A 25098-nucleotide genomic window follows, 5' to 3' on the forward strand; every position below is an offset into this window, starting at 1 on the left:
GGCCCCCAGGGGGGCCCCCAGGGGGGCCCCCAGGGGGGCCCCCAGGGGGGGGGGCCCCCGTGTGGCGTTATGGGGAAAGTTATGCTGCAGTGCTGGAAGAAGGGGAATGGACTGTGGGGTGTTTGTGGCTGACTTGTGGGGCCGTTTTTGCTGCCTTTTTGCGGCAGCAAGTTCTGCAGCGGCTGCAGTTCACTATGAGCGGGGCCCTCGCGCACAATAAGGTCTGCTGCTGCTGCTGCTGCTGCTGCTGCTGCTGCTGCTGCTGGTTGGGCTGCTGCTGCTGCCGCTGCTAGTTGTGCTGCTGCTGCGGGTTGGGCTGCTGCTGCTGTTTGGGCTGCTGCTGCTGGTTGGGCTGCTGCTGCTGCTAGTTGTGCTGCTGCTGCGGGTTGGGCTGCTGCTGCTGCTGCCAATTTTCCTTCTGCTGCTGCTGTTGTTGGTTCTCCTGCTGCTGCTGCTGCTGCTGTTCTTCCTGCTGCTGTTGCTCTTTCTGCTGCTGCTGCTGCTCTTTCTGCTTCCAGACCTAAGCAGTTGAGGGGCTTTTTTATGTCCCCTTTTTGTTTTTTGTCATTTTTGATTTCTTTAAACTTTTTTTTCTCTTTTTTCTCCTTTTTGCATCTTTTTGTCTCCTTTTTTCTCCCAAATGCCTTTTGATTTCCTTTTCCCTTTTGCTGCTGCTGCTGCTGCTGCTGCTGCTGCTGCTGCTGCAGTTCTTGGCCAAAGTTGGCTGCGGGCTGTTCAAACCCGCGCAGCAAGTGCTGGTGCCCCGCTGGGCAGCAGCAGATTTGCTGTCGGGCCTCCCGCTGCAGCAGCTGCCGGGGCTGGGCGGCCGCCGCGGCCGCCGTGCTGCAGCAGCAGCAGCAGCAGCAGCAGCAGCAGCAGCAGCAGCAGCAGCAGCAGTAGCGGGAGACGTCCAGCGCCTCCCCCTACACACCCTCGCGCAAACTCTCGGACTCGAGGAAGCCAAGTTCCTCAAGACACTCGCATGGCCAGTCCCGGGAGAGGCTCCAGGGTTTAGGGTTTAGGGTTTAGGGTTTAGGGTTTAGGGTTTGGGGTTACGGGGGTGGCGGGCTTTTAGGGGGGTTAGGGTTAAGACTTAGGGCTTTTATGGGGCTAGGGTTTAGGGTTTAGAGCTTTGGGGGGTTCGGGTTAAGGGCCTTCAGAGGGTTGGCTCCAGGGCTCGGGGCTTCTAGGGTTTAGGGTTTAGGGTTTAGGGTTTAGGGTTTAGGGTTTGGGTGTGGCCTCAGGGGCTGCCCCGAAGGCAGCGACTCCGTGCAAACCAACATTAGGGTAAAGTCTATGTTGGCTTTTAAGTCTTTAGAACCCCCGGGGGCCCCCCCGGGGGCCCCCCTGCTGCTGCAGTGGTTGCAAACCCTCAGCAGAGAACTTTCGGAAAGGGCTTTGAAGGACTGCAGGCTTTATTCGCGGGTTCCCAAGACCTTAAGTCCGCCAAACCCTAAACCCTAAACCCTAAACCCTAAACCCTAGGCCGCGGGGCGCTGCGGGGAGTTCTTGTGGCACTGCGGCCAAGTGATGGGGCTTCCGCCTCACAGCTGAGGGTTTAGGGTTCAGGGGCCAGGGCTAGGGTTTAGGGTTTAGGGTTTAGGGTTTAGGGTTTGGGGTTTGCAGCGCCGCACTACGGCTCTGGGCGCCGAGCTAGGGTTTGGGGTTTAGGGCTCAGAGCTTGGGGGTTGCAGCGCCGCACATCTTCTCGGGGCTTCGAGCTAGGGCTAGGGTTTAGGGTTTAGGGTTTAGGGTTTAGGGTTTAGGGTTTGGGGTTTGCAGCGCTGCACTACGGCTCGGGGCCCCCGTGGCACCAGCGCTTCTCCCGTTCTTGCCAAGTCCCTTATGGCTCTGGGGTTTCTCCGGGGGGCCCCCCAAACCAGCAGCAAATAATGCTGCTTGCTGCTGCGCAGCTGCAGCGGCTGCAGCAGCAGCAGCAGCAGCGGGGGGCCCCCCTGCAGCCCTGCCTCCGGGTGGCCCTGGCCCTGGGGGACTTCGTCGAGGCCCCCCCGGGGGGCCCCCAGGGGCCCCCCGCAGCAACAAAGGACATTGCTGGCTTTTTCGAGAAACAACCCAAGAAAAATACCCCGGGGGGCCCCCAGGGGGCCCCCCAGGGGGCCCCCCAGGGGGGCCCCCAAGGGGCCCCCAGCCCGGCTCCAGGGGCCCCCCAACTCGGGCAAGCTGGGGGAGCCCCCGGGGGGCCCCCCGGGGGGGCCCCCAGCCCGAGAACGGCAGCCAGGGGAAGGGGGGCCCCCACTAGGGCACAGGCCGACGGGGCCCCACAGCCTGGGGGGCCCCTGGGGGGCCCCAAAGGGCCCCTGGGGCCCCCTGGGGGCCCCAAGGGGGGCCCCTTGGGGCCCCCAGGGGGCCCCGAAGGCCAAAAGGCAGCAGCAAAGGCCCGCGGGCTTACCCCTTCTTCCCCAGAATATGTTGGGTCTCAAGAAGAAGAAGCTTTGCTGCTGCTGACACAGACAAACTCCCCTGCATGCAGCAGCAAGCTGGGGGCCCCTGGGGGGGCCCCTGAAGAGAGGGGGGCCCCTGGAGAGGCCCCTGAAGAGGGGGCCCCTAGGGGGCCCCCTGAAGAGGAGGCCCCTGCGGGGGCACGCGGGGAGGCCCCCGGCGAGACCCTTAGGGGGCCCCCCGAGGGGGCCCTTCAGGGGGCCCCTCAGGGGGCCCCTCAGGGGGCCCTCGAGGGGGCCCCTGAGGGGCCCCCTGAGGGGCCCCCTGAGGGGCCCCCTAGAGGGGCGTCCGAGGGGCCCCTTGGGGGGGCCCCTGAGGAGGCCCCCGGGGGAGCCCCTGAGGGGGCCCCTGGGGGGCCCCCTGGGGGGCCCCCTGGGGGGGCCCCTGGGGGGGCCCCTGGGGCCCCGTGGGAGGTTCGAGATGAGGAATGGATTTGCGGAGAGTCGGAAGATGAAGTGGAAGTTGTGGAAGTAATTGACGTGTGCAAGGAGTTGGATTCAGGTGTACGTACACCTCAGGAAGAAGGAGGCAAAGCCCGGAAAGCCAACAGAGAGAAAACCCCACACTGCAGCAAACTGCATGCAGCCCCACACCGCAGCGCCAGAGCAGCAGCAGCAGCAGCAGCAGCAGCAGCGCAGCAGCAGCAGCAGCAGCGCAGCAGCAGCAGCCACAAGAGAGGACCCTCAGCCCCGGCCAGCGGGCAGCTGAAAATGGACCTCTTCCTCGCCAAGAAGCAAAGGGGCTAAACCCTAAACCCTAAACCCTAGACTGTCGACAGAAGGGCTAAACCCTAAACCCTAAATTGGAGGCTGAGCCCTTCTCGCGGAGTTGAGAGGGCCAATCCTAAACCCTAGACCGAAAGGCCAAACCCTAAACCCTAGCCTGAAGTGGGTACGGCCCGAACTTTGTGAAAAGGGTGTAAACCCTAAACCCTAGGCTGAGGGGGTAAACCCTAAACCCTAGGCTGAGGGGGTAAACCCTAAACCCTACGCTGAGGGGCTAAACCCTAAACCCTAGGCTGAGGGGCTAAACCCTAAACCCTAGGCTGAGGGGCTAAACCCTAAACCCTAGGCTGAGTGGCTAACCCTAAACCGTCGGGAGAAGTCTAAGCCCGAAACCCTGGACCCCAGAGTAGACACTGGACAACAGTGGATGATGCTTTTCCCCTTTTTAGGGTTTAGGGTTTAGGCTAGGGTTTGCGAGTAGGGTTTGGGGGAAACAATTCAAAGTGGAGTTTATTGGAAGTGTTTGCAAAAGGCCCAAAGGCCTCTAAAAAGAGTTGGTGGTTTTATTTGTCTTTTTTGCACAAGTTAAGTTGAATTATGTTTGCAACTTTGCGCGGCGGGAGAAACTGGACTTGTGCAAATTTAGGGAATTTAAAAGGACCCAAAGCCGGCCTTAGTCCCCGCAGAAGTCCAAAAGAAGAAAAAAATAAAAGTGAAAAGAGCTGGGGCTTTGCGAGGCGTTTTTTGGCGCGCAGCGCGGTGTACGTACACCCCAACGCGGTGTACGTACACCCCAACGCGGTGTACGTACACCCCAACTTCCCGCAAGTCGCAGCCCGCGGGAACTGCAGCGCGAAGGCCAGCGGGGGCCTTTCTTTGCCTTTCTTTGTTTTTAAAAGGGAAAAATAAACAATTTCAGTTTTTAAAATATAAAAATAAATAAAATAACTCCAAAAAATGAAAGAGCGACGCGCAGCAGCAGCCACTGCCGACTCGGGCGGTGTACGTACACCCCGAGTGCCGCCGCGGCGTCGAGGCTCCGCCCAACTCCAAACAAAGACGCTGAGAAGCCGCTTAAACCCTAAACCCTAAACCCTAAACCCTAAACCCTAAACCGTCGAGGGCTAACTCCAAACCCTAAACCCTCGGCGGCAAACCCTAAACCCTCGAGGCACATGCGCCGACGCGGCGGTCGAGCTAGCATCGAAACAGCTGCGGCGGCGGCGTGGCTGCGGCGCTGCTGCTTCGAAAAGGACTTTCTCGGGAATTAATTCCACTTTTTTAGCGTTTTATGAATTCCAAATAAATAATTAAAATAAAAAAACCCAAAAAGAAGCCAAAGGCAGCAGTTTGGCTTTTAAACGGAAGGCGTCGGCGCCGCGGCAGCTACGCGCTTCTCGGAGCTGTCTATACACCCCAAGAGGCGTTGTTCTTCCTCCCGCGCGCCCGCTTTGCATTTTCCACTTCACTTTTACTTTATTTAATTCAACTTTGTTTCAAATTTCCTCTTTTGCTGCGCGAAAAGCCGCAGCCGACGCTGCCGACGGCGGCGGCGCGCCCGACTCGCTGGCGAGCTGTCCATACACCCCAGCAGCACGCGCGCCCCGCCGCCTCCGCCGCCGCCGCTGCCTTTCTCACTTCATTTCCTTTTTATTTAATTCAACTCAAAGCCATGGGAGCAGAAGAGGGCCCGGGGGGCCCCTCGGCCCTCCCCCTCCCCGCCGCCCCAGCCTCCCTGCCCCTGCAGGGGGGCCCCCGGGGGCCCCCAGACCCTCTCGGGGGCCCCGAAACCCTTCCAGACCCTTCCACAGCTCCTTGCTCTTCAGACGAAGACAAAAGTGAAGACGGCGGCAGCGACGAGGCCCCGGGGGCCCCCGAGGGCCCCCCCCCTCACTTCGCTCCGAAGCAAATCGACTGCAGCAGCTGCAGCAGCAGCTGCAGCAGCCGCTGCAGCAGCTGCTGCAGCTGCTGCAGCGCCAGCTGCAGCGCCAGCTGCAGCGACGGCTGCAGCGACGGCGTCAAGGCGGACGCAGCGGTCATAGGTGCAGAGACGGAGGCAACGCCAGACAGCAGCAGCAGCAGCAGCAGCAGCAGCAGCAGCAGCAGCGACAGCAGCAGCAGCAGCGACAGCAGCAGCAGCTTCTTCCCTCCGGCGTTCCGCAGCTGCTGCGACTCCCTCCCGGCTTCAGGTGTACAGACACTGGAGGAGCCCTTGCAGCCGCAGAACTACCGCCGCTGCCGCAACAGCCGCAGCAGCAGCCGCAGCAGCAGCAGCAGCAGCAGCAGCAGCAGCAGCGGGGAGGACTCAGCTGCTGCTTCTGAAGCCACAGAAGCTCCAGGCGAAATAGAAAGAGCTTCGGAGTCCTCGGACTCTGCTGCAGATGATGAGCTGTACATACACTCCAACTCCACAGACTCTTCTTCAGAACCCCACAGAATGCCATCTTTTTCTGACAGCGGCTTCGACGTCATTGACTGCAGCACGGAGGGGCCCCTGGAGGCCCCGGGGGCCCCCCTGGGGCCCCCCGAGGCTGTGGGGCCCCTGGGGGGGCCCCTGGGGCCCCTGGGGCCCCTGGGGCCCCTGGGGCCCCTGGGGGGGCCCCTGGGGCCCCTGGGGGCCCTGGGGCCCCAGGGGCCCCGGGGGGCCCCCCTGGGGGCCCACGCAGCAGCAGCTTTGACGGGGCCTGCGAGGTTTGGGTCTCGTGATCTGATGGAGGCTGAAGAGGCTGAAGATCTGTATGGGGGGCCCCCCGAGGGGGCCCCTGGGGGCCCCCCTGAGGGGCCCCCTGCAGGGGCCCCCGAGGGGGGCCCCCCCCAGGGCGCAGAGGCTCCCGAGGCGACCCCGTTCGCAGAAAGAGCAGCAGCAGCAGCAGCAGCAGCAGCAGCAGCAGCAGCAGCAGCAGCAGCAGCAGCAGAAGAGACGCTGCTGCTGCCGAGCTGGGGGGCCCTCGTGAGAGAGACAGTGGCCCGGCGGGGGGCCGAAGTGGGGCGCTTTAATTCTGGCCTCGAGCGGCAGCGGCTGCTGCTGCACGCGCAGCAGCAGCAGCAGCAGCAGCAGCAGCAGCAGCAGCAGCAGCAGCAGCAGCAGACGCGCAGGAGGGAAGTGGGAGTGATGGAGGCCCGAGACCTTCTTTTTGTTAACTCGCAGCTGCTCACAGAGCCCTCAGCCAGCAGGCCTTTGGAAAAGTTGGAAAAGAGGCAGCAGCAGCAGGGGGGCCCCCCGGGGGGCCCCCAGGGCCCCCTGGGGGCCTCGGGGGGGGGCCCCAGCTGCTGCTTGCCGCTGCGGGGGCCCCAGCAGCAGCAGCAGCTGCACGCAGGCCTCCACACAGCGGGCCACAGGAGCAGCAGCAGCAGCAGCAGCAGCAGCAGCAGCAGCAGCAGCAGCAGCAAAGCGGAGAAGGAGCAGCAGCCGCAGTTCCCCAGGGGCCCCCAACCCCTCCCCGCAGTCAGCCCCAGGAGGCCCCGGGACACAGAGCCTTCAGAAAAGCTGCTGCCGGTGTCTCTGCGGAGTTCTGCTGCAGCAGCTGCTGCAGCAGCTGCTGCAGCAGCTGCTGCAGCAGCGGGGGGGCCCCCGCAGCAGGGGGCAAACCCTGAGGGGGGCCCCCTCAAGGACCCTGAGGGCCCCCGCGCTGCCTCCCAAGACCCCGAAGCAGCTCTGGGGGCCCCCCAAGAGGCCCCTCCCGCTTCCCCCGAAGCTCCCTGCGGGGCCGCCCCCCCGGGGGCCCCCCTGGAGGCTGCGGCTGCGGAACTGGAGCGGGAGATGCAGTGCTGCCTGGCTGGGGTGTACGGACAGCAGGAGGAGACTCCAAACGCAGAAAGTGCTGCGCTGCTGCTGCTGCTGTCTTGCACCAGATCCACTCCCAACAGCAACTCCAGTCCTTCTCTTTTGCGGAGAGTCCCGGGGCCCCAGGACCCTCTCCGGAGGCCCCGGGTCTCCCCCCTCCACCGCCACGTGGGGGGCCCCCAACTCACAGACGCCGCCGCCTCGGGGGCCCCCAAACGCAGGAGCAAGGGGGGCCCCCGCGAGGGGCCCCCGGGGGACCCCCAGGGGCCCCCCGAGGCGGGACCCCAGGGGGGCCCCCAGGGGGGCCCCCAGGGGGGCCCCCAGGGGGGCCCCCAGGGGGCCCCTCATCAAGAAGAGGCCCTTGGGGAAGAGGCAGCAAAAGGGCCTCTGGCTGCTGCAGCTGTTGAAGAGCAGCTAAATAAAGGCTGTGGGATCGGTGGGATCGAGGGGTCTGGGATCGTGGGGTCGGGAGTCGACTCCCGAGGACGATCCCAGTCCCCAACTTCCGACTCCCGCTGCTGCAGCAGCGCCCCACAGGGGGGCCCCCGGGGGGGCCCCCGGGGGGGCCCCCAGGGGGCCCCTGCAGACCTGCCGGGGCCCCCAGAGGAACTGCTGCAGCCAGGGGGGGCCCCTGCTGCGGCAGAGGGCACAGGAGAACCCCCAGCTGAGGGGGGCCCCCTTGGGGGCCCCCCAGAGCTGGCCCCTGAACCAGCAGCAGCAGCAGCAGCAGCAGACCCAGAGGGGGCCCCCTGTGACTTCATGGACTTTGCAGATGGCAGTAAGGGTCTAGAAGAAGAAGAGGGCCTCTTCGAGGGGCCCCAGCCGCTGCAGGGGGCCCCTCGCGGGGCCCCCTTGGGGGGCCCCCCGGAGGGGGGCCCCCTTTTGGGAGCAGCAGGGGTTTCAAAAACGAACCCTGAAGCAGCAAAGGAAACAGCCCACAGTATTGGGGCCTCTAGTCCCTGTGGGGCCCCCCAGGCCGAAGCAATAGAGGCCCCAGAGGAGTCCCAGGGGGGCCCCCAGGAGGGCCCCCAGGAGGGCCCCCAAGGGGGCCCCCAGGAGGGCCCCCAAAGGGACCTTTTCGAAGAGGGGCCCCCGGAAGGGGGCCCCTCGGGGGGCCCCCCCGAGGGCCCCCGCCAGACCTCCTTGCCCGAATTTCCGCTCCCAGAAAAGACCCAAGAGGACTTCAGAGAAAAAGAGAGTTGGGGCCCCCTTCTAGCAGCTCCCCACAAAAGAGATGCTGCTGTTAGCTGCGGGTTGCAGCAGCAGCAGCAGCAGCAGCAGCAGCAGCAGCAGAATGACCAGCGGCAAGAGCAAGGGGAGCCGGAGCAGCGCCACCTGCTGCAGCTGCAGCAGCAGCAGCAGCAGCAGCAGCAGCAGACAGGCCCAGCAGCAGCCTCAACCCAGCCGAGCCTGCAGGGCCCCCCAGGGGCCCCTCTCCAGCTCTACAAGGTGCAGGGGGCCCCCCCCCTGGGACAGAGACAGGGGGCACCCCCAGGGGGCCCTGAGGAGAGGCTGAGGGGGCCCCTTGCAGCAGAAGAGGGGCCCCTGGGGGCCCCCTTTGTCCAGAGGGCCCCTGCTGCAGGGCCCCCTCTGCAGCCCCTGTGCGCAGCAGCAGGGGGGCCCCCAGGGGAGAGGGGCCCCCTGGCCTATGGGGGCCCCCTGTCCCAGCGGCAAAGTTTGGAGAACTTCTCTGCATGGAAACCCCCCATTTGCTTGAGCAGCAGCAGCAGCAGCAGCAGCAGCAGCAGCAGAAATAGTTTGTTTGCTTCTGTCCCAGGAACCCCTCGGGAGAGTCTTCTGGGGGCCCCCGAGTTAGCTGCTGGGGGGCCCCACAGCAGCACCTTTTTGGGTACTGTGGGGCCCCACACCCGCCCCTCTGTGGGGCCCCACACCCGGCTGCTGCAGCCGCTGCTGCGGGGGGCCCCTGCTGCTCTCCAGGGGCCCCCCGAGCAGCCGCTGCTGCTGCAGAACTACGCAGCCGGGTGTATATACACCACACGCCTCACTGCCACAACCTACAGCTGCTCCCTGGGGGCCCCAGCCAGCCCCCCCCTCCTCCAGCAGCAGCAGCAGCAGCAGCAGCAGCAGCAGCAGCAGCAGCAGCAGCAGTTGTGCACAGCAGAGCTGCCTGGGAGGTGCCCCCGGGGCACTTTGTTCTCCCCCGTGGGGGCCCCCCAGGGGATGTATGAGGGCCTCGAAAGCCCCAGGGGGCCCCTAGAGGGTACTAGGGTACAGGGGGGCCCCCGGAGGCGGCGCTCTATAGAGGCCTGGGTAGCTGCCCCGCTGCCGCTGGAGAGCTGGGGGCCCCCAAGCCCCCGGGGGCCCCCCTTGGGGGCCCCTGTGCAGCAGCAGCTGCGCAGCAGCTCGGAGATCTTGCCTGTGGGGCCCTTTGCCTGCAGCGGGGCCCCTGAGGGGCCCTTCAGAAAGAACTGCAGGAAGGCCAGGCCGGCAGCAGCAGCAGCAGAAGCCGCAGCAGCAGCAGCAGCAGCAGCAGCAGCGCACCAGGCGAAGTGCGGCAGCAGCAGGGGCTGCAGCGCGGGGGCCCCCGAGGGGGGCCCCCCCAACTCCAAGAAGAAACTTTTCTTAGGGGGGGCCTCCCGGATTTTTGGCGGCAGCAAAAGGCAGGGGCCCAGGGGCCTCAGCAGCGGGGGGCCCCCGCAGCTTCCCCGCTCCCCACGAGACGCAGCAGCAGCAGCAGCAGCAGCAGCAGCAGCAGCAGCAGCAGCAGCAGCAGCAGCAGAGCCAGCAACAGTTTTGAGGCTCGTGCGCATCGCGCCCCCGACAGACACAGAGGAACGCGCCATTTCATCGCCGAATCTGCTCATGCAGCAGCAGCAGCAGAAGCAGCAGCAGCAGCAGCAGCAGCAGCAGCAGCAGCAGCATACCTACGTCGAGCATCCGCTGCAGCAGCAGCATGGCTACGTGGAGCAGCCACTGCAGCAGCAGCATTCCTACGTGGATTTGCCGCTGCAGCAGCAACATGGCTACGTGGATCTGCCGCAGCAGCAGCAGCAGCAGCAGCAGCAGCAGCATTTCTACATGGAGCAGCCGCTGCCGCAGCAGCAGCACTGCTACACGGAACAGCCGCTGCAGCAGCAGCAGCACTGCTACGTGGAGCAGCCACTGCAGCAGCAGCAGCACTGCTACGTGGAGCAGCCGCTGCAGCAGCAGCAGCACTGCTACGTGGAGCAGCCACTGCAGCAGCAGCAGCAGCACTGCTACGTGGAGCAGCCGCTGCAGCAGCAGCAGCACTGCTACGTGGAGCAGCCGCTGCAGCAGCAGCCCCCTGCTGCGCAGCACCATTGCCCGCTGCAGCAGCCGTCGCATTTGCTGCAGCAGCAGCCACCGGCGTTTCTTGTGCCTCAGGACGAGCAGCAGCAGCAGCAGCAAGCGCATCTCCACGCGCTGCATCAGCTGCAGCAGCAGGCCCCGTTCCCCGTGCAGCAGCAGCCGCTGCACCTGCAGCAGCAGCAGCAGCCGCAGCAGCAGCAGCAGCAGCAGCAGCTGGTGCTGCTGCACGGAGACGGCGACGCAGCTTCCCGCTGGCCCTTGGCCGTGGGGGCGGTGCCCGGCGCGCCGCTGGGGGCGCTGCTGGCCCCCTCACACCCAGCAGCAGCAGCAGCAGCAGCAGCAGCAGCAGCAGCAGCAGCAGCAGCGCCGCTGCAGCGCAGCAGCCCCTGCGCCGTGGCCGAGGCCCTCGCACTCACCGGCAAAGCCCTCAGAGCTGCTGGGGCCCGCCTGGCCTCAGGGCTGGGCTCAGTGCTGCGGGAAGTGGCAGCAGCAGCAGCAGAAGAGACTTTGGGCATTTTGCGCAGCAGCGTCGAGGGCCTCGAGCAGCAGCAGCAGCAGCAGCAGCAGCAGCAGCAGCAGCAGCCGCTGCACCGCTGGCAGCAGCAGCAGTTCAGACGCAGAGTGCCCCTTCTCAAGCTCCCAGCCAAAACGCCGGACCCCGCGCTTGAGGGGGGCCCCCTCCAGCTGGAGGAGGGGCCCCTCGGGTACAGGGGGGCCCCCAAGGGGGGCCCCCTTGGGGGCCCCCTGGAGGCCTTGGGGGCCCCCAAAGAGGGGCCCCCCCCCCCTTTGGCCTTAAGCTGGCGCCCCACTGAGGAAACCCTCGAGCGCGTCCCGTCTGCTGCGGACGCCCCAGCAGCAGCAGCAGCAGCAGCAGCAGCAGCAGCAGCAGCAGCAGCAGCAGCAGCGGGAGAGGAGACGGAGTCGGAGGGAGAGGAGGGGCCCTCGTGCTGCAGCGCAGCAGCAGAAAGGGCCCCCCGCACCCGCTTGCTGCTGCTGACCCAACTAGGAGGGGATAATGACCTTCTTATGGGGCCCCTCGAGGAGGGGCCCCCTGAAGAAGAAGACTTGATCCTGGGGGGCCCCTCGCTGCCCCTGGGGGGGCCCCCAGCCTTCTGGGGGGCCCCCAAGAAAGCCCAAGACAGCTTTCAGCAGCAAGCCCCCCCGCAGCAGCAGCAGCCCAAGCAGCAGCAGCAGCAGCAGCAGCAGCAGCAGCAAGAGGCTCCGAAGCAGCAGCAGGGCTGCCGCGTTGTGCAGCAGCCAGTGCCCCTGCCCCCACTACCCCTGGGGGGCCCCCCGGGGGGCCCCCCAGAGGACCCTGAGGCCCTCGAAGCCAGCCAGCGCTTGGCTGCCCGCTGGCGCTCCCCCCCGAGGCCCCAGGGCCCTGTGGCTGGGGGCCCCCTAGCAGCAGGCTGGCTCATGGGGGCCTCCCTTTAAGGGGGGCCCCCTTGGGGGGCCCCCTTGGGGGGCCCCCTTGGGGGGCCCCCTTGGGGGGCCCCCTTGGGGGGCCCCCTGAGGGGGGCCCCCAAAGGGGGCCCCCCTGACAGCAGCAGTGCCCCTGGGGGCCACGCTGGGGGCAGCAGCATTCCTTCGAGAGAGCCCGCTATGGCAGCATACAGGCTGCCAACTGCTGCTGCAAGCAGCAGCAGCAGCAGCAGCAGCAGCAGCAGCAGCAGCAGCAGCAGCAACAGAAGCAGCGTTGAAGAGCCGCGGCAGCGACAGGACAGCAGCAACAGCAGCAGCAACTGCAGCAGGAGGCGCCGGCGGCGGAATGCAGCGCAGCTTGAGTTGAAACTGTTGGTTTGATTCTGGATTTAAAATTAAAAAGAAATAAAACAAAAGTGAAGTTTCAGGAAAAGCCTTTGGCGCCGCAGAGAGGCTGAGGTGTACGTACACCCCACGCGCCGGGCGCCAACTGCACAACGCCGGCAGGAAAGGCCGCCTCTCTTTGGGGCTTTCTTCGGCGTAAAATAAAATAAATAAATAAAATAAATAAATAAATAAAAATAAAAATAAATTTAAATTCAAATTTAACGCAAACTGCGCCAAATAAACCCCAGCAGCCCCCCAAAGGCGCTGGCCGGGGCCCCTCACAGCCCTTTTGCTTGAAACTCTTTAGTGTACAGACACCCCAACTTCCGCAGCAGCAGCCAACGCATGCAGCCCCAGACCCATAGGCACACAGCCGCAGCGCGGGGGCCCCCAGAGGGCCCCCAGGGGGCCCCCAGGGGGGCCCCCCGCTGCTCCCCGAGACAAATAAAACTGCCAAAGCCCAAGAGCTAATGAGACTGACAAAAAGGAAAACAGACAAACAGCCAGCACTGCCTCTCACCACTCCGCTCACAGGGGCCCCCCAGGCCCTCAGGGGCCCCCAGGGGCCCTCCGGGGCCCCCAGAGGCCCCCAGGGGCCCCCGGGGGCCCCTGGGAGCCCCCGGGGGCCCCCGGAGGCCCTGGGGGCCCCCCCACATAACTGGAGGGCGTCGCTGGGGGCCCTCATCGCTCCGCATTGGGGCTTTGTCAGGGGCGCATCAGGCGCAGCAATAAAAGGTCCTCATGGGTTCAATAAAAGCAACATTAAAGAGCCCTCGGGGGCCCCCAAAACCCTCCTTGTTTGCAGCCCAAGGGGCCCCCATACGTGGGTCTTCTGGGGCTCCTTCGCCGCTGCTGGGGGCCCCCAGGGGCCCCCAATGAGGGGCCTTCTGGGGCCCCTCAGGCGCTGCAGGGGACCCCCAGGGGCCCCCAAAGGTGGGTCTTGTGGGGCCCCTCAGGCGCTGCAGGGGCCCCCAGGGGCCCCCAAACGTGGTTCTTGTGGGGCCCCTCAGGCGCTGCAGGGGCCCCCAGGGGGGGCCCCCAGGGGCCCCCAAAGGTGGGTCTTGGGGGCCCCCGGGCCTTCACTGTTGCGTTTCTTGTTCGTGCATGCTTAGGACACATCTAATGCCTTTTCCTCCTCGCAAAATGTCAAAAGCTTCTTCAATGCGTTCGAGAGACATGCGGTGCGTGATGTAGCGGTCCAGGCTGTACGTACACCCCACACCCCACACCCGCGCTGCTGCTGCTGCTGCTGCTGCTGCTGCTGCAGCAGCAGCAAGTAGGGTCAAGGGCAGGCCGTTTGCGAGAAAAGGCACAGATAAAAGCACAAAACTAAAACTAATTAAGTGCAGATGCACTCAAAGACACAAAATGCCAAAAATCCAACTAAGAAGAGGGCCCCTGGAGGCCTCAGGGGGCCCCAGAAGCCCCAGGGGGCCCCCGGCGGCCCCTGGAGCGCCCACGGGGGGCCCCGGGGCCCTTTCCGGGGCCAAAAGGGTGAGTTTGTGGGTCTAAGAAGTGCGGTTTGGGGCCCCTGGGATGCCGGGGGGCCCCCCGGGGGCCCCCGGGGGCCCCCGGGGGGCTGGGGGGCCCCCGGGGGCCCCCTGAGTGCTTGGAAACTCACTCGATTTTGTTGGACATGTGGAGGTCGACGAGCTTGGGCATGTCGGAGCGGCTCTGCCAACCCCCAAAAGCCGCCCCGCGCCACTGCCGGCCCACAATGAGGTTGAAGGGGCGGGTCTTAATTTCTTCGCCTTGGCCTGCGACGCTGCAGCGCAAAAAAAGAAAAAAAAGTTCTTTTTAAGATTAAAAAGAGGCAAATTGGAGGCCAAATGCGGGGAGTTGAAGGGGAATTCAAAGGGAATTCGAAGGGGATTGAAGAGGCAAAGAAAGAGCGGAAAAAAGAGAAAAAAAAGAGAAAAAAAAGAGAAAAAAGAGAGAAAAAAAAGGAAAAAAAGGGAAAATTGGGAAGAAAATGGGAGAATAAAGGAGGGAAAGGCGAAACGGAAAAATAGAGAAAAAAAGAAAAATAAAAAAGAAAAAGGAAAGAGAAAAAGGGGCAGCGAAGGAAGAACAATAAAAGGCCAGAAGGCCACTGAAAAGAAAAGAAATAACGAACAAGACTGGCAAAAGATGCGCGAAAAATGAAGAAAATAAAAAGTTAAAAGAGACCGTCTAAGGAGAAATGAAAAGGAAAAGAAAGGGAGAAGGAAGATAAAAAAGAAAAGGAGAAAAAGAGCAGGAAAGAAGGCCCCCAGGGGCCCCGGGGGGCCCCCCGGGGGCCCCTGGGGGGCCCCCCGGGGGCCCCTGGGGGCCTTGGGCTTACCCTAAAATAACGGAAACTCCCCAGCCCTTTTTGGTGCACTCCAGAGCTGCCCTCATGATGCCCACATTGCCAGTGCAGTCAAACGAGAAATCCACACCTCCTGAATCCCCACAAACAAACAAAACCAAAGACAATTCCCCGCAATTTCGGGTACTTCAGGGGGCCCCCGGGGGCCTCCAGGGGCCCCTGGGGGCCCCTGGGGGCCCCCGGGGCCCCTGGGGGCCCCCGGGGCCCCTGGGGGCCCCTGGGGGCCCCTGGGGGCCTCCATCTGGAGGAGGTGGGCGGCTTAAGTGGCTGAGGTGTCTGTACAGCTGGGGCTGAAGTGTCTGTCTGTGCAGCTATTCTTCAGGTGTCTATACAGCTGAACTTCAGGTGTCTGCACAGCTTAAATTCAGGTGTCTGTACAGCTGAGCTTCAGGTGTCTGTACAGCTCAATTTCAGGTGTCTATACAGCATATATTCGGGTGTCTGTACAGCTCAACTTCAGGTGTGTGTGCAGCATATATTCAGGTGTATGTGCAGCTGAACTTGCGGTGTCTGTACAGCACATACTGGGGTGTCTGTACAGCTGAACTTGAGGAGTCTATACAGCACATATTGGGGTGTCTGTACAGCTGAACTTGAGGTGTCTATACAGCACATATTGGGGTGTCTGTACAGCTGAACTTGAGGTGTCTGTACAGCTGAACTTGGGGTGTCTGTACAGCTCGGGAGCAGTACAGACAGGCGTGCTTGCGTGGGGTGTCTGTACAGCAGGGGCGGCGTTGGACCTGGAAAGAGTTCTTGAATTTTATTTTGGATTTTTTCGTTTTGGAAATTTGCAGTGCAGAGGAAATGAGTGGCTCCGAATAGTTTTGCTGCTGCTGCTTTGCTGCTGCAGCGGTCAACGGCCAGCACTGCAGCAGCGCCGGCCAGCCTGCTGGCTTCCACGCAGGCCAGGCCCACGCAGCCCACGCTGCAGCAGACGCAGCGGGTCTTTTTCTCTATTTTTTTCGAAGTTTTTCGAGAAACTTTTTGATATTTGCGCAGATTTTTAAACACTATTTTAGCGACTATTTAATGGGAAAAAAAGCAGACAAAAAGATGCATTTTTCAGCGATTTTCGCGGAAAAAAAGAAATCAAAAATGCCATTTTTCTGCCATTTTACACACACACCCCAGAGGCCACCTAGAGGGAGAAGGGCAACAGAAGTGGAAGTGAAGAAAAAATAAAAAATTAATTAAAATTAATTTAAAATAAATAAAAAGAAATAAAAAGAAATAAAAAAAAAGAAATAAATAGAGACAATGAGGGGGATTGAAAGGAGATTAAAAGAAGAATAAGGGAAGATAAAAAGAGATTAAAAAGAGACAAAAAAGAGATAAAAAAGGAGATAAAAAAGAGATTAAAAAGAGATAAAAAACAGACAAAAAGAGATAAAAAGGAGGCAAAAAAGAGACACAAAGACAAGGGTCACAGGGGTCAGTCTGCTGCTGCTGCTGCTGCTGCTGCTGCTTATGCTGCTGCTGCTGCTGCTGCTGCGTACCCGAAGACTGCCACAGTGTCGCCCGGCTGCACCTTTGCCGTATTCCACACAGCGCCGAGGCCCGTAGAGACACCGCAGCCCAGCAGGCAAACCTGAAGGCCAGCAGCAGCAGCAGCAGCAGCAGCAGCAGCAGCAGCAGTAAACACCCCGCATGCAGCACCAACACCACAAGCAGCAGCAGCAGACAACCCACACAGCAGCAGCAGCAGCAGCAGCAGCAGCAGTAGCCGCAGACACCCCACAAGCCAACAGCAGCGACAACACAAGGCGAACAGACAGGAGGCTCCACTGGGGGCCCCTCTAGGGGGCCCCCTTTGGGGGGCCCCTCTAGGGGGCCCCCTTAGGGGGGCCCCTCTAGGGGGCCCCTTTGGGGGGCCCCTCTAGGGGGCCCCCTTTGGGGGGCCCCTATGGGTACTGACTTTGTCTAGGGGGGCCTTTGGGTCGATCTTGGCAACGGCCTCCTGGTGGACAACAGTGTATTGGGAAAATCTGAAAAAGAAAAAATGGAATTAAAAGCAAAAAAGAATTTAAATGAATTAAAAAGAAGATTAAATGAATTAAAAAAAGATTAAATGAATTAAAAAGAAGATTAAATGAATTAAAAAGAAGATTAAATGAATTAAAAAGAAGACTAAATGAATTAAAAAGAAGATTAAATGAATTAAAAAGAAGACTAAATGAATTAAAAGAAGACTAAATGAATTAAAAAGAAGATTAAATGAATTAAAAAGAAGACTAAATGAATTAAAAAGAAGATTAAAATGCATAAAAAGAAGATGGAAATGAACTCGGAAAAGAGAAACAGCAGAACAAAGGATCAAAATGAATACAAAGCGCAAAAGCCCGCGATTTGCTGCAGCAGCAGCAGCAGCAGCACAAGCCACTACCCTGCTGCTGCTGCTGCTGCTGCTGCTGCTGCTGCTGCTGCTGCTGCTGCTGCTGCTGACCCGGAAACCCCCATGTAGTGGAAAAGGGGCCCCCCCTGCTGCAGGCGGAAGCGAGTTTGGCCGTCGAACTTCATAATTCCTTTTCCAGTAAAACTTCGGACTTTTCCGCAAAGATTTGTTTTCCCTTTGGAGTAGCCTTCGCAGGTGCTGCAGCAGCGTTGCTCGCGGTCGCTGGCGAAACACTCCGCCTGCGCCAAACCCTAAACCCTAAACCCTAAACCCTAAACCCTAAACCCTAAACCCTGGCGCTGGCGCTGGGCCGCCGCGCGCGGCGCCCCTGCGCGCGCCGCGCAGCGCCGAGCTAAGCTGCGAGGCCGAGGGTTTGGGGTTTGGCGCCAGGGCTAGGGTTTAGGGTTTAGGGTTTAGGGTTTAGGGTTTGCCTGGTAGCAAAGAACCACGGGGTCCCCAGGGCTGCACAACTCCACCCCCTCGCCCACGGCCTCCACCACCCCCGCGGCCTCGTGGCCCAACACGCAGGGGAATTGGCCTTCGGGGTCTTTGCCGCTGCGCGTGAACTGCAAACCCCAAACCCCCGCAGCAACGCAAACCCTTTTTTAGGGTTTGGGACCACGCGCCCCCCCTAAACCCTTTTTTAGGGTTTGAGGCCACGCGCCCCCGCTAAACCCTTTTTTATGGCCTTCGGGGTCTTTGCCGCTGCGCGTGAACTGCAAACCCCAAACCCCCGCAGCAACGCAAACCCTTTTTTAGGGTTTGGGAACCCTTTTTTAGGGTTTGGGACCACGCGCCGACGCTAAACCCTTTTTTAGGGTTTGAGGCCACGCGCCGGCGCTAAACCCTTTTTTAGGGTTTGAGAGCACGCGCCAGCGCTAAACCCTTTTTTAGGGTTTGGGACCAAGCGCCGGCGCTAAACCCTTTTTTAGGGTTTGAGACCACGCGCCGGCGCTAAACCCTTTTTTAGGGTTTGAGACCACCTTTGGGGGTTTCCGGGAAGGGGAATTCAGAAGCAGCTGAACATGGTACTAAAAAGATGCTAAAAGATGCTAAGAGATGCCACAATGTTATTAAAATGATGCTACAAGTGTTATTAAAAAGATGCCAAAAAGATGCTAAAAAGATGCTAAAAAGATGCTAAAAAGATGCTAAAAAGATGCTAAAAAGATGCTAAAAAGATGCTAAAAAGATGCTAAAAAGATGTTTAAAATGTGCCAGAAAGCTGCTAGAAAGGTGCCACAAAGTTATTAAAAAGATGCTAAAATGGCATTAAACACTAAATTAAAAAACTCTGAAAGGTGGCTAAAATGGCATTAAAAAAATGCTAAAAAGATGCCAAAATATGCCAAAAGGCTATTAATTAAGAAGTTATTGAACATGTGCTAAAAGGGTATTAAGAAGAAGCTAAAAAGTAGCTAAAAAGATGCTAAGAAGTAACTAAAATGTTGCTAAAAAGATGCTAAAAAGATGCTAAAATGCCACTAAAAAGATGCTAGAAATCTCCTAGAAAGGCGCCAAAAAGTTATTAAAAAGATGCTAAAAACTTCATTAAAAAGATGCCAGAAAGCAGCTAAGGCGTTGTTAAAAAGATGTTAAAAAGATGCTAATAAACCATTAAAAAGATGCTAAAAAGGGCACTAAAAACAAACTAAAAAGTAAAAGAAAAGCTGCTAAAAAGCAGCCAAAACGTTAAGAAAAGGGGCTAAAAAGTTACTAAAAAGTTACTAAAAAGGAGCTGGAAAGATGCTAGAAAGTCATTAAAAAGATGCCAAAAAGCTGCTAGAAAGAAGAAAAAACTTTATCAAAAAGATACAAAAAGGGTACTACAAAGTGGCCAAAAGATAGCAAAAATGTGGTCAAAATATTATTAAAATGGTGCTAAAAAGCTGCTAAAAAGCCATTAAAAAGATGCTAGAAAGATGCTAAACAGCTATTAAAAAGATGCCATAAAGATGCCAGGAAGATATTAAAAGGATGCTTAAAGTGTTATCAAATAGATGCCAAAGAACTGGCAAAAAAGTGAAAAAAATTATCAAAAGAATGCTAAAAAGATGCTAGAAAGTTATTTAAAAGATGCTAGAAAGTGTTTAAAAAGATGCTAGAAGATTATTAAAAAAGATGCTAGAAAGTGTTTAAAAAGATGCCAGAAAGTTATTAAAAGATGCTAAAGTTATTAAAAAGGTGCTAGAAGATTATTAAAAATGATGCTAGAAGATTATTAAAAAAGATGCTAAAAAGTTGTTAAAAAGATGCTAGAAAGTGTTTTAAAAGATGCTAGAAAGTTGTTAAAAAGATGCTAGAAAGTTATTAAAAGATGCTAGAAAGTTATTAAAAAGATGCCAGAGAGTTATTAAAAGATGCCAGGAAGTTGTTAAAAAGCTGCTAGAAAGTTATTAAAAAGATGCTAAAAAGTGACTAAACTATCGCTTAAAAGCTGCTAAAAAACCGCTAAAAAACTGCTAGAACGTTATTAAAAAAGCTGCTAGAAAGTTGTTTAAAAGCTGCTAGAAAGTGTTTAAAAAGATGCTAGAAAGTGTTTAAAAGATGCTAGAAAGTGTTTAAAAAGATGCTAAAAGGTTATTAAAAAAGATGCTAGAAAGTGTTTAAAAAGATGCTAAAAGGTTATTAAAAAAGATGCTAGAAAGTGTTTAAAAAGATGCCAGAAAGTGTTTAAAAGATGCTAGAAAGTGTTTAAAACAAGTGTTTAAAAAGATGCTAGAAAGTGTTTAAAAGATGCTAGAAAGCGTTTAAAAGATGCTAGAAAGTGTTTAAAAGATGCTAGAAAGTTATTAAAAAAGCTGCTAGAAAGTTGTTAAAAAGCTGCTAGAAAGTACTTTAAAAGATGCCAGAAAATTATTAAAAAGCTGCTAGAAAGTATTTAAAAAGATGCTAGAAAGTGTTTAAAAAGATGCTAGAAGGCTATTAAAAAAGATGCTAGAAAGTGTTTAAAAAGATGCTAGAGGATTATTAAAAAAGATGCTAAAAGATTATTAAAAAAGATGCTAGAAAGTGTTTAAAAAGATGCTAAAAGATTATTAAAAAAGATGCTAGAAAGTGTTTAAAAAGATGCTAAAAGTTATTAAAAAGATGCTAAAAGTTATTAAAAAAGTGCTAAAAGTTATTTAAAAAATGCTAAAAGTTATTTAAAAAATGCTAAAAATGGATTTTAAAAGAGTGTAAGTCACCTCGTCAGTGTGGCAAGGAGCTGTATTAAAAAAGATGCTAGAAAGTGTTTAAAAAGATGCTAGAGGATTATTAAAAAAGATGCTAAAAGATTATTAAAAAAGATGCTAGAAAGTGTTTAAAAAGATGCTAAAAGATTATTAAAAAAGATGCTAGAAAGTGTTTAAAAAGATGCTAAAAGTTATTAAAAAGATGCTAAAAGTTATTAAAAAAGTGCTAAAAGTTATTTAAAAAATGCTAAAAGTTATTTAAAAAATGCTAAAAATGGATTTTAAAAGAGTGTAAGTCACCTCGTCAGTGTGGCAAGGAGCTGAGTAAAGAACTTTGACGCGAACTTCGCCGGGCTTGGGGGGAGCCACTATCACCGTGCACACCTGAGCACAAACGAGGGTTTAGGGTTTAGGGTTTAGGGTTTAGGGTTTAGGGTTTAGGGTTTGGGGTTTGGGGGGAGGCTGGGCGCGCGGGCTCGGCTCGGGTCTCGAGAAAACCAAAAAGATCTCGGAAATAAAAAGCACACCAAACCTTTTAATTATTAATTTGTTTTTAATTAAATAAATTAATTTAAAAATTAATTATTTGCCAAATCAACTTGCTGCTGCGGCCCCCCAGAGGCGGCAGCAGCGCAGGGGGCCCCGCCACCGCTGCTGCTCTTCTCTGTGGGGCCCTCTTTGGCTTTTCTCTTCGTTTTTTCTCCTAAATTATTTAATTAAATTGTTTTAATTCCATTTTATTGTTTATTTAGCCTTTAAATTCGTCGGTTTAAACCCAAAACTCGCGCAAAAGCTATACAGACACGCCAGCCGCAGCGCGAGCTCGCGGGGCCCCCGACCCCCTCCGCACTGCTTGGGGGCCCCTGCAGCTGCAGCGGGGGCCCCCGCCTTCTTAGATTTCACTTCTTTGCCAAACAGATTTATTTATTTAATTCAAATTTCCCCCTTTTGACCCACAGAGTCCTCAGGGGGCCCCCTGGAGCCTGCCGGGGTCTCGCTGGACAGCCAGCCAGCGGCGCCGCGCACTGTACCCTCTTTTGTATGGATAAGGGCGGCCCCGAGGGCCCCCTGGGGGCCCCCCAGGGGCCCCCCAGGGGCCCCCTGGACTCATTTGTGGCTCGGGCCAAGGCCGCCAGGGGCCCCCAGCTGCTGCAGGTCCTTCAGGAGGCCCTGCTGCACCCAGACCTCTTTCTTTTCGGGGAGTTGCTGGCCCTAGACAATGTGCAGCAGCTAGGGGGGCCCCCCAGGGGCGCAGGGGGGCCCCCTGGGGAGGGGCCCCCGGGGGGCCCCCCCCCAGAAGGGGGCCCCCCGGAGGGGGGCCCCCGCATGCTGTTTCTGCTGCGTCTGATGGCCTCTGGGACAGTCAAAGACCTCGTGGAGAGCCTCGGGGGGCCCCTGGGGGCCCCCGTACCCCCCCAGCTTCTTTACAAGCTGCGGCTGCTAACTATAGTCTCCTGGGCTTCTGTGTCTTGCTGCATTTCTTTCAAAGACCTGCAGGGGGCCCTGGAGGCCCCTGGCTGCTGCAGCGCAGCAGCGGGGCTGCTGCAGCAGGGGGGGCCCCCCGGGGGGCCCCCCGGGGGGCCCCCCGGGGGGCCCCCCGGGGGCGCGCAGCCAGACGAGGCCGCCGCAGGGGCCCCCGACAGCAGCAGCAGCAGCCCCGCAGCAGCAGCAGCAGCAGCAGCAGCAGCAGCAGCAAAGGAGTCGCTCACGGAATCGGAAGTGGAAGAAATGGCAGTCACTTGTTTGCGTTTGGGTTTGCTGCGGGGGCGGGTGGACGGGGAGCTGGGGTGTATAGACACCTGGGGGGCCCCCCTGGGGGCCCCCCTGGGGGCCCCCCTGGGGGCCCCCTTGGGGGCCCCCCTGGGGGCCCCCCTGGGGGCCCCCCTCCGAGACCCCACAGAAAAAGATATTGACCCAATGTTATCCGTTTTAACAAACTTTCAAAACAAAATTTCCCACATTTTGCTGCTGCTTAACACTGCCAAGCAAAATATGCTCCAAATCAAAAACCCCTAAAAGACCCCCACAGCCAACCTCGGGGGGCCCTCAGGGGGCCCCAGAGGGGCCCCAGGGGGGCCCCAGAGGGGCCCCAGAAGAGGGGCCCCAGAGGGGACCCGGATGGGCCCCAGAAGAGGGGCCCCAGAAGAGGGGCCTCAGAGGGGCCCCAGAAGAGGGGCCCCAGAGGGGCCCCAGAAAAGGGGCCCCAGAAGAGGGGCCCCAAAAAAGGGGCCCCAGAAGAGGGGCCCCAGAAGAGGGGCCCCAGAAGAGGGGCCCCAGAGGGGCCCCAGAGGGGCCCCAGAGGGGCCTCGGAAGAGAAGCCCTGGAGGGGCCCCAGAAGAGGGGCCCCAGAGGGGCCCCCAAGCCAGAGGTCGACCCCAAAGGGGGCCCCTCAGCGCAGCTCCTGGGGGGCCCCCAAGGCTGGGCATTGAGGGGCATCAGTCGGCCTTTGGGTTGTGGGGCCCCCTCAGTTGAAAACTCCCTGGGGGCCCCCTCGGGGGCCCTCTGGGGGCCCCCTCGGGGGCCCTAGAAAGCCCCTCAGGGGCCCCTACAAGGCCACGGGGGCCCCCAGGGGTCAGCTCTCTCTAATCAGGAACCAGGGGGGCCCCGGGGCCCCTAGGTGACCCTCGGGGGGCCCCCTGGTCCTTCTTCAGTGGGGGCCCCCAACCACTTGAATCTTTTGGGGGCCCCCTGGGGGCCCCCAAAAGGCGCTGCAGCTGCAGCACGAAAAACTCAAAATCCGAGGCCTAGGGGCCCCCGTTGGGGCCCCATAGGGGCCCCTGAAGAACCCCCCAGGGGCCCCCCTAGGGGCCCCCCTAGGGGCCCCCCTAGGGGCCCCCCTAGGGGCCCCCCTAGGGCCCCTGTAGGGGCCCTTGGAGAGCCCTTCAGGGGCCCCGAAAAGGCCCTCTTTCGGCGTTCATAAACTCAAAGTCTTTAGCGAAATGTTCGCTAGCTAAACCCTTTCCTAAACCCTCTCTTAAACCCTAAACCCTGGCCTAAACCCTAAACCCTCGCCTAAACCCTAAACCCTGGCCTAAACCCTAAACCCTCGCCTAAACCCTAGCAACTACGGCCTCAAAACCCCACTAAGCACTTCAGCCCGAACTGCCGCTTCCCCAGCGCTGCTGGCATCTCCTAGACGCCGAAGTTAAAAAGGGGGCCCCCCACCGCTGCTGCTGCAGCAGGGGGGCCCCCCTGGGGCCCCCCAGGCCACAAAAAGGAAGCCTGGGGGCCCCCGCAGCCGCCAGGCCCAGTCTATTGGGGCTTTGGGGGCCTCCAGGGGGCCCCTCTGAGATTTAGGGGCCCCTGGGCAGTGCCCACTGAGGCACTTGGGGGCCCCCTCTGCCACTCACATAAACCCGTTGAGCCAAAGCCCTCAAAGGCCCCTTGGGGGGCCCCAAGGGGATCCTCTGGGGCCCCCCGGGGCCTCCTAGGGGGCCCCCAAGGGCCTTCTCGGGGGCCCCCAAGGGCCTCCTCGGGGGCCCCCTAACTGAACTACGTTCTGCCGCAGCAAAAGCCTCCTTGGGGGCCCCCGCCCTACAAGGGCAGTTTGCTCGGGGGCCCCAGTGGGCCCCCGTGAGACCCAAAGGACTTAGGGGGCCCTGGAAGGCTTCAGGGGGCCCCCAAGGGCCTCAGGGGGCCCCTAAGGGCCTCGGGGGGCCCCCATGGGCCTCAGGGGGCCCCCAAGGGTTCAAGTGCTGCCCTCAGACTCCGCCTAGGAGCGCCTTGGGGCCGAAGAGTTCTCTGATGTTGCTGCTGCCATACTTGATCATTGTGGGCCTGAGCAGCAAAGAAAGATAGAGAGGCGCAGCAAGAGTGAAGCAGCAGCAGCAGCGGCAGCAGCAGCAGCAGCAGTAGCAGCAGCAGCAGCAAAGTTATTGAGCGGCGGCGACGGGAGGCAAAGAGATCTGCTGAAGCTTCCGTGGCTAGAGAAGCAGCAGCAGGCCCTTCAGCCCTAGAGAAGCTTCAGCCCCAGAGACGCTGCAGCAGCAGCAGCAGCAGCAGCAGCAGCAGCAGCAGTAAAAGCAGCAGCAGCGGCGACAAGCTGCTCTGTGCTGTCTTCGCTGTGCTCCGGCTCTTGCTGCTGCTGCTGCTGCTGCTGCTGCTGCTGCTGGCTGCCTCTGCAGCAGCCGCCTGGGCTTCGGCTTTCTTATTATTCCTTCTCAGTTTCTGCTCTTTATGTCCCTTTTTTGTCTTATTTTTTATTTCGATTCTTTTTTATTTTCTTTTTTCCTTTTTTTGATTTCTTTTCTTTTTTTATTTGCCTTTTTTGTTTCGAAGATTTCCCCCAGACTGCCTCTCTGCCTTTGCCTCCTTCCACCAATTTCTGTTTCAACTTTCCACTTTTTGGGTCATTTTTTCTCGACTTTTTCATTGGATCTGAAGCTTCAGCCCCAGAGACGCTGCAGCAGCAGCAGCAGCAGCCGCCTGGGCTTCGGCTTTCTTATTATTCCTTCTCAGTTTCTGCTCTTTATGTCCCTTTTTTGTCTTATTTTTTATTTCGATTCTTTTTTATTTTCTTTTTTCCTTTTTTTGATTTCTTTTCTTTTTTTATTTGCCTTTTTTGTTTCGAAGATTTCCCCCAGACTGCCTCTCTGCCTTTGCCTCCTTCCACCAATTTCTGTTTCAACTTTCCACTTTTTGGGTCATTTTTTCTCGACTTTTTCATTTATTTAACTCCAATTAATCTCTTTTATCTCTTTTATCATTTATTTCTCCTTTTTTGATTCTTTTTTCCCCTTTTTTTCTTCTTTTTTGCCACTTTTGTCCCAAAATTCGGAGCCCCAGCACTCACCGTTCCAAAGAAAGGCCCCAGGCTATCACCGAAACCTCCGGGGGCAAACCCATGGGCAACAACATCTCGGGGCGGAACATTCCGCTGTTCCCCACTTCTATCCACCTACGCACAAACCCTAAACCCTAAACCCTAAACCCTAAACCCTAAACCCTAAACCCTAAACCCTAGACCCTGAACACTCCCTCTGCACTAGGCAGACACATGGGCCCCAACATCTCGGGGCGGAACATTCCGCTGTTCCCCACTTCTATCCACCTACGCACAAACCCTAAACCCTAAACCCTAAACCCTAAACCCTAAACCCTAAACCCTA

At 58.2% G+C, this 25098-nt stretch overlaps 4 protein-coding genes across 4 annotated transcripts; 3 read left to right on the top strand and 1 right to left on the bottom strand.

The window, feature by feature from the left end:
* Nucleotides 1-3206, top strand: ENH_00062080 (hypothetical protein, conserved; the record flags this gene model as incomplete). Its single annotated transcript, XM_013582051.1, has 4 exons — nucleotides 1-221; nucleotides 708-1009; nucleotides 1245-1441; nucleotides 1783-3206. Coding segments are annotated over 4 exons (2144 nt in total), but the record flags the coding sequence as incomplete, so codon positions are not given.
* A 2416-nt stretch (nucleotides 3207-5622) lies between these two features.
* Nucleotides 5623-11694, top strand: ENH_00062090 (hypothetical protein, conserved; the record flags this gene model as incomplete). The annotated part of the gene is made up of 1 exon (XM_013582052.1): nucleotides 5623-11694. One exon carries the CDS (start codon nucleotides 5623-5625, stop codon nucleotides 11692-11694), a length of 6072 nt encoding a protein of 2023 aa, XP_013437506.1.
* A 1454-nt stretch (nucleotides 11695-13148) lies between these two features.
* ENH_00062100 (Ac1002, related) lies at nucleotides 13149-16879 on the bottom strand (the record flags this gene model as incomplete). Its single annotated transcript, XM_013582053.1, has 7 exons — nucleotides 13149-13272; nucleotides 13691-13834; nucleotides 14393-14492; nucleotides 15163-15347; nucleotides 15919-16010; nucleotides 16338-16407; nucleotides 16866-16879. The coding sequence occupies 7 exons, from the start codon at nucleotides 16877-16879 to the stop codon at nucleotides 13149-13151; spliced, it is 729 nt and encodes a 242-aa protein (XP_013437507.1).
* A 4152-nt stretch (nucleotides 16880-21031) lies between these two features.
* ENH_00062110 (hypothetical protein, conserved) lies at nucleotides 21032-22006 on the top strand (the record flags this gene model as incomplete). The annotated part of the gene is made up of 1 exon (XM_013582054.1): nucleotides 21032-22006. The coding sequence occupies one exon, from the start codon at nucleotides 21032-21034 to the stop codon at nucleotides 22004-22006; it is 975 nt and encodes a 324-aa protein (XP_013437508.1).
* Nucleotides 22007-25098: the final 3092 nt, after the last annotated feature.

This window comes from Eimeria necatrix, genomic scaffold (genome assembly GCF_000499385.1).
Source record: "Eimeria necatrix Houghton genomic scaffold, Enh_scaff544, whole genome shotgun sequence".
Taxonomy (NCBI): Eukaryota; Apicomplexa; class Conoidasida; order Eucoccidiorida; family Eimeriidae; genus Eimeria; species Eimeria necatrix.